General features: G+C 40.2%; 1 protein-coding gene across 1 annotated transcript; it reads right to left on the reverse strand.

The window, feature by feature from the left end:
• Positions 1-3,685: 3,685 nt before the first annotated feature.
• Positions 3,686-6,459, reverse strand: LOC131301701 (probable transmembrane ascorbate ferrireductase 4). Its single transcript, XM_058328084.1, has 4 exons — positions 6,118-6,459; positions 5,935-5,986; positions 5,601-5,797; positions 3,686-4,372 (listed from the first exon to the last, which is right to left on the reverse strand). Exons 1-4 carry the CDS (start codon positions 6,268-6,270, stop codon positions 4,064-4,066), a joined length of 711 nt encoding a protein of 236 aa, XP_058184067.1. The 5' UTR covers positions 6,271-6,459; the 3' UTR covers positions 3,686-4,063.
• Between the last annotated feature and the right edge of the window lie 11,734 nt (positions 6,460-18,193).

The following is an 18,193-nucleotide window of genomic DNA, read 5'->3' on the forward strand; positions in this document are numbered from 1 at the left end:
AATTGGGTCGTGCTTGAGTGTTTAATTAGTTTTGGGTTAGGAGTTCAATTCTTCTAGGGTCAGTGTTTAAGACTTTTAGAATTGGGTGTTCATTGATATTTACGTTGGGCGTTCGAAGAAAATGTCGCCCATAAATTTTACATGTATTCTAGAGGTGTCAAACAGGTCGTGCCGTGCTGGCACGGCCCATTTAACTCCGTGCTAACCATGCCGGCCCGTTTATAGTATTTACTCAAATCGTGTCGTGCCGTCCCGTGCCGTTTGTCAATCGTGTCGTGCCGTGCCGGTCCGTTTACTTAAATCGTGTCGTTTCGTGCCAACCCGTTTTCATAAATCGTGTTGTGCCGTGCCGTTTTCAATCACGTCGTGTCGTGCCGGCCCATTTTCTTAAATCGTGTCGTGCCGTGCCGTTTTCGATCGTGTCAAGACTTTCCGGCTCGTTTACTTAATCGGGTCGGGTTGGACCGTGCCGTTTTAAGTCGTGTTGTTTTAAATAAATTCCTTCAATGATGGATGATGATAATGTCCTGTACAAGTTGAACAATGAGAAATAATCCCAGGATACGGATTTTGTTTAGTTCTTGTCTTGAAATTTATTTGGGAAGCTTGTGTTGGTAATGCAAACATAATACTATGCATTAGTACATTACAACACCAAATTTTACATAGTGGTTTGTTTATGTATAAAAGAACCTAGGGACCTGGGTTCAAGTCCTAGTCCAGGCTGTCCAACCAACCCCTTTTTGTTTTTCTATTTTTTTTCCCCCTTATTTCTACTATGTATTTTTTTTCTTTTTTTTTTTGTTGAGACTTTTTTTCTTATTTCTTGTTAGATTTGGAGTAAATAATATACAACTCTTGCATATTTCCTTTCATATTAAATTACTCTTGCACCATAAATATTTTGATAAGTTTATTTAATTTTACTCGTTAACTTGTAATGTTAAATTTACAAACCAAAGGTCCAAAGCCTATGCAATAACAAAACAAAACAAATATTTTTTACCGAATAAAAATTGATTTTTTAAAAACATGATTTTTTTAAGAAATTGTTTTTTTTTAATTAAATATCTTAGATGTTTAAAGGTGAACAAATATTTTTTACCGAATAGAAATTGTTTACTTTTTTTTAAATTAAAAAAAGCCATTTGGCTTATTTATTTATTTATTTTGTTTTTCCGTGCCTCGTGCCGTGCCCTTTCGTGCCCGTGTCATGCCCATCCCCATGCCCGGCTAGAACCGTGCCGTGCCGTGCCGTGCCATTCCTGTCCACTTTTCGTGCCCGTGCCCGTGTCATGCCTGTCTACGACTGTGTCGTGCCGTGCCGTGCCAGGCCAACTTTCGTGTCGTGCTCGTGCTGTGCCCCCCACTTCCGTGCCCGTATCGTGCCCCAGGCCCAATAAGACCGTGTTGTGTCGTGCCGTGTCAGGCCAAGACCGTGCTTGTGACGTGTCGTGCCGCCCCGTGCCCGTGCCGGCACGGCCCATTTGACACCTCTAATGTATTCTAAGAAAAAAAAATTTGTTTGAATGTTGAGCTGACCATGAAACCCTCCATGTGCACTGTGCAGCCACCTCTGGCCACGTTGTTACTCCAAAAATAGATTAATTGTTCTTTTGAGCTTTTCTCTTTTGCTTTAGCTTGGGCCGGGCTTCAACACAGACCCAACCCAAGTGTTAGTCGGGCTAGCCCGGCCAGCTACCTCGCTCGTGGGCTGGCTGCTGACTTAGGTCGAGCTTTGGGAGGTACGTGGGCCTCTGCTCCAAATGATAGGGAAAATGAAGGCCAATGACGTGTTTTGATAATTAATACCCGCCAAGGACATGCTGAGAATATTTGTTAATGCTGAAAATGTCTTGGCGGGTATTAATTATCAAAACACGTCCTGGTCGTCATTTTCCCCAAATGCTATGGCCCTTGCTACCAAGGCTCTGGGTATATCTTATCTTTATTTTTCGTCGGCCTCTAATATACGTGAATTACTGAAAAACAACCATTTTATATAGAGGTTCTTTCAAGCCGCCCTGATTTGTCACCGCATACCCCCACCCCACGTCACACCCTTTTCCGCCGAAGCCCTGTTTCAAATGATGTACCCAAAATACCCCCACCTTTATTACTCGCGTGCATCTCCACGACATGGCGTCGACCTACCTCAGTTTCCAGCTCCTGTAGTATGGTCATCGCTTTGGCACCGCCGCAAGCTCCTAATTCGGTGCGGGAGAGCTGCCACCATACACACAATCACAAACCAGAACTGACGCCCCACCTCAACCGCCACAAATCACCTCAATGGCCGGCCGTGGTAAAGAGAGAGAGGCCGTCATGTTGGAAGTCCTTTGTGGATCGTCGTTGCAAATTGTTTGAAAGTTGAAAGTCCTAGTGGATCTCAAGTTCGAAGTCCTGGTGGATCTCATAAAAAGTTCAGTTTAGTTTGGTGGGAGTGAATTGTGTGATTGGCGGGTGTGAATTGTGCGATTTGGGCCTGTAAACTGTGGCTGTGAATTCTAATTCACAAGGGGTTGTGTAATTTGGAGATGTGAATTATGAGTGTGAATTCCGTAAGGAATGTGAGGGTGTGAATTAGGGCGACATTCATATTCCTCAGAATTCACACCCTAAAAACAGAAATTCACATCCACTAAAAGCAGAATTCACGGCCTATTTGATAGAATTTACGTGCTCTATTTGACAGAATTCACACCCATTAAAAGCCCTATTTGACAGAATTCACCACATATTAGATAGAATTCACATGTCTTATTTGACAGAATTCACACTCCTTAAAAATAAAATTCGACTCGTTATTTGACGGAATTCACATGCCCTATTTGACAGAATTCTCACCCCCTAAAAACAGAATTCACATGCTATATTTAACAGAATTCACACGCCCTAAAAAACTAAAAATAGAATTCAAAACCTGTATTGGACACAATTCACCCCCCAAACAGAGTACACCCCTTATTTGAAAGAATTCATACTTCTTAAAAATAGAATTCACACCCTTAAAAATAGAATTCATCCCTATTTCAGAGAATCCAGATGCCCTATTTGACAGAATTCACACCTTAGAATTCACCTGCTAAAAACAGAATTCATGCCCCCTAAAAAACCCCTGAATTCACTTGGACTCTTATGAGATTCACTAGGACTGACTTGGAAATTGAGATCCATGACGACTTCCAACTTCCATCCGCAAGGACTTCCAACTTGAGATCCATCACAACTTCCAACATGAGATACATGGTCAACAGAACTGATTGAGAATGAGCAACAGTAATGATTTGAATCACAACTCGATGATTTTAATCGCAATCACCGTTTCAATCAGGGTCGATCAACTCCTCTCGCTCCTCCTTGCCGCCGTCCTAAATGAAATGATCGACTAGTTGCCAGCTGTCATAAACGACAAGCAGAAGAAAAACATTAAAACAAGGGCAAATTTGTAAAAGTACCTTTAAAAAGGGGTCAGACGGGATACCACTACAAAACAGGGTCCGCAAGGAACGACAACAAGAGGATAGGACCGGCCAGTAATTTCCGGTTTTATACATGGATGTGAACCCTGTATCTTGATGAAGATCAAATACTAGTTCTTTTTTCCCCACTAAACAATATGCAAAAAGGAAGAAAAGAGAATAAGGGAAAGTTGCACTGCACATCAGTTCGAACATCAGGTCTCTCACAAGAAAGCGCCTCTTATTCGTATTACATAAATATGGTTTACATTGAAGCTAAAGCAGTACTAAAAGAATCTAGTTAATCAAGAGACAGAAGAAGTTCAAACCAATATGTTATTTAGTAACTCAGAAACCAAGCACAATCATGGGGAGGCACTGCAGGCTCTTGCTTACAGCAGAATTGGTTAACGGCATAGGAAATAGGCTGATTTCAGGCCTTGAACACTTGCCTCGGTGATGGGGGGAGTGAGTAGAACTTGTCGTCTCTAGGTGATGCTGCAGATTGTTGAAAATGGATGCATTTACACTCAACTACACACCTAAAGATTCCGAGTCAGTACAATGACTGGTTTCAAACAATTTGGAGGACAAGTGATTTCTTATCTCGAGTATACGGTCTTAGTAGCATGTTGATTTTGATGCTTTGGTGAAACTGCAGCTAATATAACAATCCCACTTAGAAGAGCCAACACAATTCCTAAACCGTTGACAATCATGGACTCCGTTGAATGCTTCAATACATTTCTCTTTGTTTGCAAGAATGTCAACTTCTCCAACAGCCCTGTCTCAGCTGTCACCACGGCTAAACCATAGGTATATAGACCCAGGAAGATGTGCCAAGGCAAGACTTGAACCCTTGTCGTTCGCCTCTCCCCTCTGTGCCAAAAGCTCAAGAAACCCATCAGCCACTGCACCCAAAAAGAGCAAAGATAGAACATCAGAAACTGCTCTTTTAAACGTAACACAAAAAGAGCATCATGTAAAGGATTATAACTCAGTTCTCAAGTATTGAAATTTGAGCAAAAAATTTGCATCAGTTCATCATGCAAAGGATTATATCTCATTTCTCCAGCATCGAAATTTGAGCAAACAATTTGGGGAGACATGGACCATTCTGCCTGTGACTGTGAGCCAGTTATGTGTCTGGTGGGTAAGCAGGGCAACTTGACCTCAGCAGCAGCAGAACTGTATTGTCTTAATCCTTTCACGGTTAACTTGCTGCCCCTCTTAAGAGCGTAACAGATTTGATAACAGCATAACTGTATCTTCATAATCCCGTACGGTTGAGTTACTCTTACTATTAAGAACCTTTAAGCTCTTAACGAATGTTACGTTATTCTTTGATTATTTGCCTCTACAGTCGACACGGTAAAGAAGGCTACGGTCTCTCTAGCTTAAAGTTAAACCCACAAAAAATGTAAAACTCTCATGACTTGACTGAAACAAGAAAAATATTCGCTAACTGAAAGCCTTCTTCTTCTTTTCCGAAAGGGCAAACTCAAAGTTAGTGATATTGTGGAGGGGCCGGAAACAATAGTGGCACGCTATGAATGCCAATGAGTGCGGCTGGCCCATACTTGTAAGAAAGGAAGCAGAAAAAAGATACCAGAAACGTTGAGCTTGGTCTAAAATATTGTGAAAAAAGGGGGAATATTTGACGGTACGAAATGAAAAACCGAGTTGGCCTAGTGGTCAAGACTAGGGACTTAGGGATTTGCTCCTTCTTAAGTCAGATTCAAAACCTCTTAGATGCTGTAATCCGATGGGGTTAGTCTAAATAAGCTTTGCTCTGACTTTAATTGGGATCCAGTCGACGGGTCTTGAACACGCTGGTGTGGCTCTTCGGGATGGCAGATCCGTGCTCCAGATTTCATATGTGCTTTTTAGGATTTGAGTTGGGTGTCCTTGAGGATTCTCTATTACCTTTTCCACGACAGGTTATGTACCGACGTTTTGCCAGGCCTGCACTTGCAATAGGTGCTTGAGTCTAAGTTTTGGTAGTTTTGGTTCATTCTTTTATCTTATGATGATTTCTGTAATGCCTAATGGCTTATATGGAATTGACGAATTTCAAAAAAAAAAAAAATCCTAACACAAGGCATTGCTCAGTATGCTATTATGGAATTAAGAACAAACCTGAGCACCAAACAAGAAAACGCAGATCAAACCCATCCATGAATGCAAACTGAAGAAATTAGCCACAATCCCATCTTGCCCATGGAATTTCGTCCAGATCCCAAAAATCCCACAAGCCAAAGCCACTCCTTGAAGACAAAAATGCACCGATTTCTTCAAATTTCTTGAACCCGGCAACCATCTGTGCACCAAAATCGCTGAAAAATTTAAAAACAAAATCCATCAAAACCCAAATTCTCAAATCACTTTCTTCTTCCAATAAAAAACCCTCCCATTTCGTAAAACCCTTTAAAGATAAAAAAAAACAATAAAGAAAATGTCTGCTCTGCTTCACCTTCTCCACTGATGAGAATGAACCCAATCACCATTAGCAATGGATGGAGCATCTGTTCAAAAAAAGAAAAAAGTTAGCACATAATGCCTTAATAATTGGCGCAAATGCCCTTGCACAATTGTATGTGATGCATACACTTGCAAATATGTGTTGTGCATATACAAAGAGAGTGTGGGGATTTACATCATAGATGAGGAGTTCACTGGAGGGAGGGTGAGCGAGGGAACTTGTTTTGAAGCCAAGTGCCCAAATGAGGACAAGAAGCGCAACAGTGAGACCTGAGAGTCTGGCAAACAATAACAGCAGAGGGAGTAGTGAAGCAGAGGCTGTGGCCATGGTTACCCTTTCTCAATCAAAGACCTCTTTGGGGCTGTTCAGAGTTGCTGAGTGTGAGTGTGACCGACAAAGGTCTAGATCTGCATTTATGTAGTACTGTATAGAATTGAGTTTTTCTATCTAAAAGTACTACTCTTTAGTTATTTTCTGAAGGGAAAAAAAAATTTTTAATTGAGTAGGGACCAGTTGGGCTCCCATCCAGAACTTAAAATACAGAATCAAAGTGAAACATAATCTTTACATGTAGTATCTGTGATGTGCTCCATCTTCGGTCTGTAATTATTGGTAGGTAGGGAGGGGTTGGTGCATTTTGGACCGAAAAATACGAAAATCCTATTGGTACAGATGGTACCGTAGGGAAAATGCACCGACGGCTACTGAACGTCCGTCTCCGGCTACCAAACGGCCAATCCGGGCCGTTCAAAAATTTTAAAAAATAAAACCGAGTGTGCTTTCACGAGAATCAATAGTATCCGAGGTGTGTAGGGTACTTGATCCGAGTACCCTTTTTTCGTCTATATATGTATATACGTGTATATACACGAAAAAGGGGTGCTCGGATCAAGTACCTTACACACCTCGGATACCATTGATTCTCACATTAGCCCACTCGGTTTTGTTTTTTAAAATTTTTAGACGGCTCGGATCGGCTGTCCGGTGGCCGGAAACGGCCGTCCGGTGGCCGTCGGTGCATTTTCTCTACGGTACCATCGGTACCAATAGCAGTACTCCAAAAAATATTCACACAGATTTCAGATCTGTGCAAACATGCACAGACCTCTTTTAGGTCAATTTTGGGTCCCTAAAAATTGATCGAAGTCACTCATTTTGTTTAAAATACTTTTATTTATGGTTCTATCAAAAATCAACTGAATAGAATATCGGTAAGAGTATATACGAAACATCTAATTTTGTCCAAGAATTTAGGCTTGAAGTCTGGGACAAAGTTGCATGTTTCTTAGACACTCTTACCGATATTCTAGTAAGCTGATTTTTGATAAGCATCATAAACAAAGTATTTTAAACTAAATGACCGGCTCTGATTATTTTTTTAGAACCCGAAACGGGTCTAAAAGAGGTCAGTGCACGCTAACACAGATTGTGAAATCTATGCAGATAGCACCGTCATTTTGGACTGACCTACCGTACTATTTAACTTAGGGTCCGTTCCGGAACCCAAAATAAGTCTTTATTTTTTAAGAAGGTAATTTCAAGCTCAAAAATTATAGGTTTATTGAAATCGAAAAATATGCAATATGGATTTTGTTTGGAAAATCTTGATAAGATCTTTTATACGATGCAAAAAAATTTGAAAAATTATTTTTCATTTACTTTATTTTTAAGTTTGAAAATGTAAAATAAATTACTTATTTTTTAAGAAGGTTTCTGAAACGGGCCTTATTGGTATTGAAAGCCGCAGGTGTCATGAATATTAATCCTATTTATCAGAATGAAACAAGCATGATTAACAGCTTAGTTGACAGTCTGACAGAGTAATAATATATACAAGTGCATCTAATGATTTTGTACCCAAACTTGTGAACACGCATACTGTCTCTATAATACTATGTAGGGTACACATACGTATTTATATATGGACGTCTGTGTGTATGTATGATTAAAAGGCCAGGCACTCAAGTTTGTTCTTTTTTGGTTCTCAGATTTAAAACCTCCTAGGTGTTATTGCGGAATTAGTCCATACTTGACTTTCTTCCTACTGGATTTTCCGGTACTAGTTGAAAGTGGAACTGACCCTCCTAAGGTTAGTCGCATTATGCGTATGTTAGCCCAGACACTCTGAGTTATTTAAAAACAAAAGGTAACTAAGAAAATTGAAATCTTACTCTTTTGCAGGGCTAAAGTTGCAAGTATAGACATGGAGTGGCAACCGAACGGAAGCGCAAAGATGATTTTGGCCCCGCGGCCTCTAACCGTGGTGTTCGACGGAAGAAAGGGAAGAAAGATGCGGTTCAACTTGGTGCACGAAATGTACGGAAGAAAGTGAGCTCAGCGACGATGATGGACGGAACAGAGTTACCGGAGAAAGTGGTGAAAAGGTGAGAAGAGATAATAGAAGAAGAGAGCATACAGTTCAAGTGGGAGAAGGGCGATGTTTTATTCTTGGACAACTTGGCCATCCTCCAAGTTAGAAGGCCCTCTCTTCCTCCTAGAAAAATCCTTGTTGCTACTTGCAAATTAAGTAGCTTCGGTGGTGCATGCATTCGGCATTGAGCTCAATCAAATGTTGTTTTAATTTTCTTAATTGTCAGGTGATGTTTTGGTTTCATTGTGTGTGTGTATTAAATAGATATTTTCCAAAAATCTGTAGCCAAAAGCATTGCTTAGTTAATTTCAATCATACCCGCAACGGAAACATAACGAAAATAACACATAGAAAGATAAATTTTCACTTTTAACATGGTGATTAATTTCTATTTCGAAAGATAAAATATCCTATCGGAACTTGTTTGAATGCCTAGGAACTTATCATTGTCCAGGTACTCTTGAGGCAAACATTACGTACAAATACTGTATCAGGTCTGTCCCTAAGGTAAAGTGGGAGATGCGGTCGCTTTACGCCTCCAAAATTTAAGCAAAAATTAGGACCCCATGCTTCATATAAGACATTAAGGTATAATATATAGTAGTTGTTCTGTGTTTTAGCACTCCTCGAGTTCTAGCATTATTGGTTTGTGTGAGGTGATTATACCCAAGATTAACCCTCCGTGTCTGTTAGGTTGAAAAACAGTGTTTGGATGATGATCCCACCTACGTACTGATGAGGATTTGGACCGTAGATTTTCTTTGTTGTTGGGTTTCAATTAGGTTTGGACTTAACCCAATAGGTATTTTGGGGTTGACATGCATCTTGCCAATTTCAGATTGGGCCTCGAATTGGTACATGATTGTTCTTAATTAATTTTGTTTGGAAATATGATGTCGTAAATTCTTGTTCCTTTTAATCTTTTGAATAATTTCAAAGATTAATAAAATTTTCTTTTTGCCGTTACAAAGGAAAAAATAGCAGCTTGCTCTTTTGGCAAAGTAATCTTTTTAATTTATATTTGTAACGCCCCCAATTTTGGGTACGTTAAATGAGGCATTTATTATATAATAAAGAGAGTCTGGCTCATTATTACATCATAAATACATCATAAGGAAAGGGTACATTTATTCAACAAGAAAGGAAACTAGGGTTCCTAACACTACTCTGCTTGCTCTTCCATCCTAGCAAGCTCCTCTGCTCCAAAAGCTTCCACGGTGTACATCTTATCCTGTTCATCTAAGAAGTCTGACACATTATACCAGCGTCGCCACCGATATAATATGTCAGGGTCACCAAAAGGTAACACCGTGAGCTACAACGCTCAATAGAGTAAACCCTACCCACTAACTCATAACTTACAAACAGTAAATCATATACGACGAATAGTAACAATCACACATCCACATTCATTATTCAAGTATCGTTGGTGTCCATGTTTTTTCTGTGTTTCTCCTACGCAACTCATCGTAGACCGTGTCTCCATTTTCACTTTTCATCACCAAATCAACATTTTCAAAATCCGTTTTTAACACACCCAACCTCGGTTCCGCCGTTCCGGGTTCCCGAGTATCCTCACAATGGTTCCGCCGCACCGGGTTCCCATTGGCACACATTTGCATTGGCTCCTCTCCGCGGATAACCAAGCCACACACCCAACCTCGGTTCCGCCGTTCCGGGTTCCCGAGTATCCTCACAATGGTTCCGCCGTCCCGGGTTCCCATTGGCACACATTCACACACACATCTCACATAATGCCATCAAAATCGGTCATTATGTAGTTTCAAAAATATTTCCTCCTTCGAAACACATTTTTCTTGTTAACCACACCCTAGGTGTCATGTTTCTATTTTTCTCGATTTTCGTGTCTCGTTCTCATGCATAGACTCCGCGGTAGGACCTTTCCCATACGCAACCATAAATCATTCATTGTAATCTAACAAGATCATCCAATTCTATATTGCTAAGCATGCTCGAAAAGATCAAAATATGAATACTTCAATTCAAGCGTTAAAATCTTATCTTTCGAAAATCGTTATATCTTACTTTTTGAGAAATTCAATACAACATATGTTTATTCAAGACAAAGTCATTTATCCAACATGTTCTTACCTCCATTAGTGAGATAACTTATTGACAATCATGCATTTTAAACGATAAGCTTATTTACTTGAAACCAAACAATAGATAATCTTATCTACGATATTGATACTTTGAATCAAGAACATGCTACTCTCTAACGTAGCTTTTATACTATACGTAGAGTTATTGGATTAGGGTTCTACGTATACTTAGGGAAGTGAGTAGAGAAAATCTACATGATCGTAATGTCATTTCAAGATTTTGTAAAACGAGCTTGCTATTTATTCCTAATACTTTAACTTGCCTTATCATAAGCAAAATAACTAAAGTTATACTAGGGAAAATGAGTAGAGATTAATCTACCTTGATCCGAAACTTAGTCGGGGCCGAATAAGCTAGTTGGAAGATTTCTACGGGCGGTGAAACTTGCAAATCTGGACCAAACTTTGGATGGCAGTAACTCGGTCAATATTTGGCCGAATACGATCGTTCTTGGGTCAAAGTTGAAGCTCTCGAAGTGCTCTACGACTTTCGTGAAGGAAGTTGATCCTAGAAACTACTTTAGGTAGGAGAAAAATGGTGATAAAGGCAGAGACAGTATGCTGTCTGGAAATGGAAATCCGAGATTTTTACTGAACTTCGGATGCCAATATCTTTGTCATTTCTTCACCGATTGGGATGGTTCTTGGGTCTAACTTGAAGGTTTCGAAGTGCTCTACAACTTTCTCGAAGGGAGTTGGTTCTAAAAACTACTTTAAGAAGGAGAAAAATGGAGATTCGTGGAGGACAGTAAGCTGTCTGGAAATGGAAATGGTTTTTGGAGAGGAATGAAAGCAAGGGAGTGAAGGGGTGAGTTGAACTTGAAGTGAGCTTGCTATTTATAGGCACAAGTCTTGGCTCCCTCCCTCCTCCATATGGCCGGCCCCCCCCTCTCCTCTCTTTTCCCCATGGATTTGCTCCATTGTCATGTCCAATCAAGCTTGAAAGCATGCCAAGTCTTCCATGACTTGTCACTTCCATTTGTAGGCCAAATCTTAGGTCATCATGAAGGGTTTTGGACTTGTCAAGTCTATGGGGAGGTTGCTTGCAAGAAGGAATATAATCATGACCTAGCTTTGTACTTTGGAAGACTAGAATGGGTTGGCATGTAGTCAAAAAAAATAGGCTTAAGGCTATAAAGGTTGCTTGTGTAAGTAATCAAAACTCATGCACATACTCCACCCCACTCTCTCCATCCGGCCTCCTCTCTCTCTCTCTCTCTCTCTCTCTCTCTCACTTGTATCTATATACATCCAAGAAAATCTAGGAAAGTGAGTCTAGGATTTTAAGACTAGAACATAGGTGTGCATGCATGGCAAAGCTAGCCTTGCTTCCCTTGGAAGCAAAATGATGAGATTCCTTAGCCCATGATTTTGTATTGTCAAATCAAGGCTTCATTGGCAACTTAATTGCTATTAACCAATGGTCAAAAATTCTCCTAGCATTTATTAACCATTGGTTAGAGAAGGTAAGTATGGGCTTGAATGACTAGTCAAATCTAGGTTCTCATTATGGCAAGTCTAAGGTTGCTTCTTTTGGAAGCAAAATGATGGGATTCTTGTATGACTTGTCTTGTCATGCATTTAGGCAAGTCAAAGGTCTAATAACCAAGGGACAAAAATTCCCCTAACAATTATGGACCAAGGGGTAAAGGGATATTGGTAATAATTTGATATGACTAGTCATGGAAATCTATTGTCCAAGGGATAATATTTTCCCTAACATTTATGGACCAAAGGTTAAAGTTTTCCCTTGCCTTTATTATCCAATAGGTAGGGTAAGTAATGATGCTAGGTAAAGTGAAATGACTAAACATAGGAATAAAATGATTACTCCTATAGTCTAATGGTTCAATTAGGGTTCGGGGGTTCAAAAGGCTCAAAGACGGTCAAAAAGGTCTAATTAGGGTTAGGGTAATGTAACTAGGTGAATCGGTGGTCCAGTTCCACTAACTAATCGGTTGAATGCTAATTCTACTTGCCAAGTAGGATTTCTAGCCAAGAAATATAATTTAAAGATTTTATCTAACTCGTTAGGAAAATATACAAGTGCTTTTATAAGTATACTTGTTTTTAAAAAATGACTAGATTGCTCGGCGTGAAAGATATAATTTTATAAGTCTCAAATCTAATTATGACGGATTATTAAAATTAAAAAGAAATTTTTAGTAGCAAATCCAAGTAGTTAAAATAAAATTTAAATATTTAACGAAATTTTTATTTACCAAAAATCCGGGTCGTTACAAACTATCCCCCTTAAAATAATTTCGTCCTCGAAATTGGTGCATGACTACGGATCAGATTTCGTCGCTTTACTGGTCTTGGAATCATCGTCTATCCCCCTTAAAATAGGAGCAGGTCACCACCAATAGCGTGATATTGAGGTGATCACCTTCGTCATTTGAGGATATCTCCATCACGTAACCTTCATAGACTAGGTTGACAGCTATTCTTCCTCCTGAAGTGATAACAGGTTCAACAGCGATCCTATGGGTTCAGTTTCTAGGTATGCAGTGATAAACAGTTTAGGAAAAACCTTCCCATTCCAAGGGTAGATTCTCGATTGGAAGAGGATAGAATACGCTACATGGGTATAGGTACCCTTGCAGTGTTGATCAGGCTCGAAAATTAGGATTTCAACTTATGACTGAACGGAGAGGGGTGATGTCAAGGAATGAAAGAAATGCCCCTACAAAATCAGGAAGGACCCTATAGGTATGTTTTAAGCCAATCAACGATTTAATCAAGATTCGAATACTCTGGCAACCCACAAAACGTTTTGGCATCACACGGCTACTGTCTAAGGCTCCGACAGGTCCTAGAAGTATCTCGAAGTAAGACGACAGCGTTTCAAGCATCTCTCACAATCAAATTAAGCCTCATCACTTGCTTAACAAGACGGGGTTGAAGTTGCTTCAGTCGTCGAACAATTTGCCTCGTAGTATGCCTTTGATGAAGTTTCTATCGTAGATACTAACGTCAAATGCAAAACTTCTACCAAATCATCATGCGGACTCGTATCCCATAAGCATCTTCTTATCACGTCCCTATCAAATCAGCATGCTTCCCACCTAACGATATTAAACCCATTTCTAAACTAGGAAACAACGGATTGCTTGGGCAGAATCCCTCCATTATCGTACAGCGTAAGTACTCCATCCTTATTCAGGGGGAAATCGAACATCAGTAAGCAAGTCTTACTATATTCCAAAAGCTCAGATATTTTAGCAAAGGCACTGAAAGAACCTATGCAGTCACGGGAAAATAAACCTGGGCGGCATCAACTTCTGGCAATAATTTCAGAGGTACGGTTATCTTGAAAACAAAATTTTATAAATCCAAGATAATCCTAGATGTCGGGACGGGAATGACTGAGTTAAGCTGCCCTCAAGTAGCGCAAGCTTTTGATAAGGAATTGATGACACCTGGTTAGTTCAAGGAAGGGTACCCATCTCCTAAGGAGATTAGTTTCAAACAAATTTGAATGATCGTACCATAAGAATGAAACAAGGAGTTTTTCCGAAATGATTTGAATATCATCAAGAGATGATCTGAATTTATTGATTACGAACGAAATGGAATAGTTATCAATGATGGAATGGACCAATCATCAAATCTTAGTTATTGCGAAATGACATTGCCGATCATTATCGAAAGTGTCAATAAAAGTTGTATCAGAAGAAAATGGTTGCTATGATTCTCGAGGTTCAAAACTCAAGAGTTACGAAAAATTCGAGGGATAGTGAAAGGTTCTAAATGATAATAGTTAGGATTAGTAACACCATAGGGTGCATCGCTTGGCCAATTAGGTCGGGTCACAAAAGATACCCAAGATTACGCCACTCTTATCAATAAGTGTCGTAGGGAGTAAAAATGAATGATTTCATTACTTGAAACAATGAGGGTTTCCTTCACAAGGATGTTGATTTCAAATAGAGATTTGAGAGAAGTAATGTAGTTAGGAAATAGTACGGATATAACTAGTCGATTGGTATATACTTCCTACTAGGATTTAGCTTGCAGACGTAATTGTCGTTCCCTTCGAGCATTCCCAATTTAAACGAACTTTTCGACCTCAGTGTTCCCGGTTTGCGTCCGGTACAGGTGGTTAGCGTCCGCAGCCCTTGAACAGTTTCACGCCTTCCTTTGTCGGTTTACGATTCTAAGGAATCTTGCAGTGTGAGAGGTTAGAATGGAAACTTTGGGAATAATGGTTGATCCTGCTGGCTTCAGACGTTGCGTTGGGGTGAACTTTCAACTTTTGCATCGATGTTGCCCTCATCGCTTGTGTGGCGGCCTCGCCGTTGGTGTTGGCATCTTGACTTGCTCTCGTAGTCCTTCCTTTTTAGAGTTAGTAGGGAGTTATTCACAATCTAGTTTCCTAACAGCGTGTAACTCGAAATCGCAAGGTTCTTACTCCTAGTGAAAGGGCTATGAGGTGAGAAAAGACCATTGAGATTTTGAAACGCGAACGAATTTTCAAAGCAGCAATGGAATAGGATGCAATTTGAATTCGGCTATCGTTTCGGCTGCTTAGGCCTAGGGTTGGTTAGTGCTAAGAATGGTTACAATAGCTTAGTTAGACCTATTCTGCGTTTTAAAGGGTCCTCCGTTATCGTATCCAAATCCGTGGCGCGTATTCACTATCTACGAGGAAAAATCGAAAGGGTTTTTTTTTTTTTTTACTAAAACAAATTTTCTTTTGCAAATGGTCTATCTTTCAAAAGTCAAAAGTAGCTTAATAACATAGTATGCAACGGTACTCTCTTTTAAAAGTAAAGCAGGTTTTTCATAGATACGAACATCATACAACATAAGCATAGAATTACAAATATAAACATAGAGTTCTACTCTAAAACAATTAGATTAGAACAAGATTCCTAATACAAGTTGAACACGATCTTAATCCTTAACATCCTACATCCCGAAGGATTACAATCGGCCTAATATATGTCTAAATGGCGTCGTTGCGTTCGGGTCTCGCCCATCCTCGAGATTCTCTACCATCTTTCGTTGTAAGCTTGGCGCAACTGACGTTCGTACTCCTTTATGACTGCGGCGAGTGCGACGGCCACGACGAGAGTCCCGTACCAGAAGGTGTTGAGACGGTTATTCACGGCGAACCACCGTGGCATGCCTATTGTGACTACCGCACAAAATATAATGAGGGCGAAGAGTTGCAACCATAGGGTTTGGATTGTTATGGTTATTTCGGCTCGCTCGATTTCTCGGAATATGGCGTCTTCCGGAAATCCTCGTCGTCGGGTTGCCATGGCTCGGCTCGGTTCGGTTCGGCTTGATAGGATATGATGGAGATTTGGAGGAGTTATGATGGTGAGGGAGATGATGAGATGGAAGTGGTGGTGGGGTATATATAGGGGACGGAAAAGGGGTGTTGTGGAGGGAAAGATTGGAAATTTAAATTTGAAGTTTGAAATTTGAATTTTGGAGGTTGAAATTTGAAGGTTAGGGGGGGTGCGGTTTGCCGCGCCTAATGGGGTTGTGCTCGGCACTCGGTGCTAGGTTCCGCTCTCATCGTTTAAAAGGCATGGAAAATATTTATCCAAGAACGAGCCGCAAGGTTTACTAATACCAAAAATGTTTTCGAGTTTCTAAGTCCCACATTCGATTCTTGATTTAAGTCATCATCCAATTGTTCGGGAATTCCCAGCTCGGCTGTACTGCCAATTCCGCGCCTTGCTTCAATCCGAAGATTGTTTTGACAGAATTCCACCCAATTTGGGACGGTAAACTTAAACTCAATTCACGTTTGTGCAACGGTCAATCTATCTCATGGTTCTACCCATTCTACCCATGGCCGAGGTTTTGAACCTAAAGCTCTGATACCAAGTTGTAACGCCCCCAATTTTGGGTACGTTAAATGAGGCATTTATTATATAATAAAGAGAGTCTGGCTCATTATTACATCATAAATACATCATAAGGAAAGGGTACATTTATTCAACAAGAAAGGAAACTAGGGTTCCTAACACTACTCTGCTTGCTCTTCCATCCTAGCAAGCTCCTCTGCTCCAAAAGCTTCCACGGTGTACATCTTATCCTGTTCATCTAAGAAGTCTGACACATTATACCAGCGTCGCCACCGATATAATATGTCAGGGTCACCAAAAGGTAACACCGTGAGCTACAACGCTCAATAGAGTAAACCCTACCCACTAACTCATAACTTACAAACAGTAAATCATATACGACGAATAGTAACAATCACACATCCACATTCATTATTCAAGTATCGTTGGTGTCCATGTTTTTTCTGTGTTTCTCCTACGCAACTCATCGTAGACCGTGTCTCCATTTTCACTTTTCATCACCAAATCAACATTTTCAAAATCCGTTTTTAACACACCCAACCTCGGTTCCGCCGTTCCGGGTTCCCGAGTATCCTCACAATGGTTCCGCCGCACCGGGTTCCCATTGGCACACATTTGCATTGGCTCCTCTCCGCGGATAACCAAGCCACACACCCAACCTCGGTTCCGCCGTTCCGGGTTCCCGAGTATCCTCACAATGGTTCCGCCGTCCCGGGTTCCCATTGGCACACATTCACACACACATCTCACATAATGCCATCAAAATCGGTCATTATGTAGTTTCAAAAATATTTCCTCCTTCGAAACACATTTTTCTTGTTAACCACACCCTAGGTGTCATGTTTCTATTTTTCTCGATTTTCGTGTCTCGTTCTCATGCATAGACTCCGCGGTAGGACCTTTCCCATACGCAACCATAAATCATTCATTGTAATCTAACAAGATCATCCAATTCTATATTGCTAAGCATGCTCGAAAAGATCAAAATATGAATACTTCAATTCAAGCGTTAAAATCTTATCTTTCGAAAATCGTTATATCTTACTTTTTGAGAAATTCAATACAACATATGTTTATTCAAGACAAAGTCATTTATCCAACATGTTCTTACCTCCATTAGTGAGATAACTTATTGACAATCATGCGTTTTAAACGATAAGCTTATTTACTTGAAACCAAACAATAGATAATCTTATCTACGATATTGATACTTTGAATCAAGAACATGCTACTCTCTAACGTAGCTTTTATACTATACGTAGAGTTATTGGATTAGGGTTCTACGTATACTTAGGGAAGTGAGTAGAGAAAATCTACATGATCGTAATGTCATTTCAAGATTTTGTAAAACGAGCTTGCTATTTATTCCTAATACTTTAACTTGCCTTATCATAAGCAAAATAACTAAAGTTATACTAGGGAAAATGAGTAGAGATTAATCTACCTTGATCCGAAACTTAGTCGGGGCCGAATAAGCTAGTTGGAAGATTTCTACGGGCGGTGAAACTTGCAAATCTGGACCAAACTTTGGATGGCAGTAACTCGGTCAATATTTGGCCGAATACGATCGTTCTTGGGTCAAAGTTGAAGCTCTCGAAGTGCTCTACGACTTTCGTGAAGGAAGTTGATCCTAGAAACTACTTTAGGTAGGAGAAAAATGGTGATAAAGGCAGAGACAGTATGCTGTCTGGAAATGGAAATCCGAGATTTTTACTGAACTTCGGATGCCAATATCTTTGTCATTTCTTCACCGATTGGGATGGTTCTTGGGTCTAACTTGAAGGTTTCGAAGTGCTCTACAACTTTCTCGAAGGGAGTTGGTTCTAAAAACTACTTTAAGCAGGAGAAAAATGGAGATTCGTGGAGGACAGTAAGCTGTCTGGAAATGGAAATGGTTTTTGGAGAGGAATGAAAGCAAGGGAGTGAAG

The sequence above is a fragment of the Rhododendron vialii genome, chromosome 9a (genome assembly GCF_030253575.1).
Source record: "Rhododendron vialii isolate Sample 1 chromosome 9a, ASM3025357v1".
Lineage (NCBI taxonomy): Eukaryota > Viridiplantae > Streptophyta > Magnoliopsida > Ericales > Ericaceae > Rhododendron > Rhododendron vialii.

Bases quoted from the DNA above. Each gene is read 5' to 3' on its own strand.
- LOC131301701 (XM_058328084.1), bottom strand. From the start codon at position 6,270: ATGGCCACAGCCTCTGCTTCACTACTCCCTCTGCTGTTATTGTTTGCC. The intron at 5,987-6,117 runs GTAAATCCCCAC...TTTTTTGAACAG, and splicing joins GTGAACTCCTCATCTATGAT to ATGCTCCATCCATTGCTAAT. The intron at 5,798-5,934 runs GTGAAGCAGAGC...TAAATTTTTCAG, and splicing joins CATTCTCATCAGTGGAGAAG to CGATTTTGGTGCACAGATGG.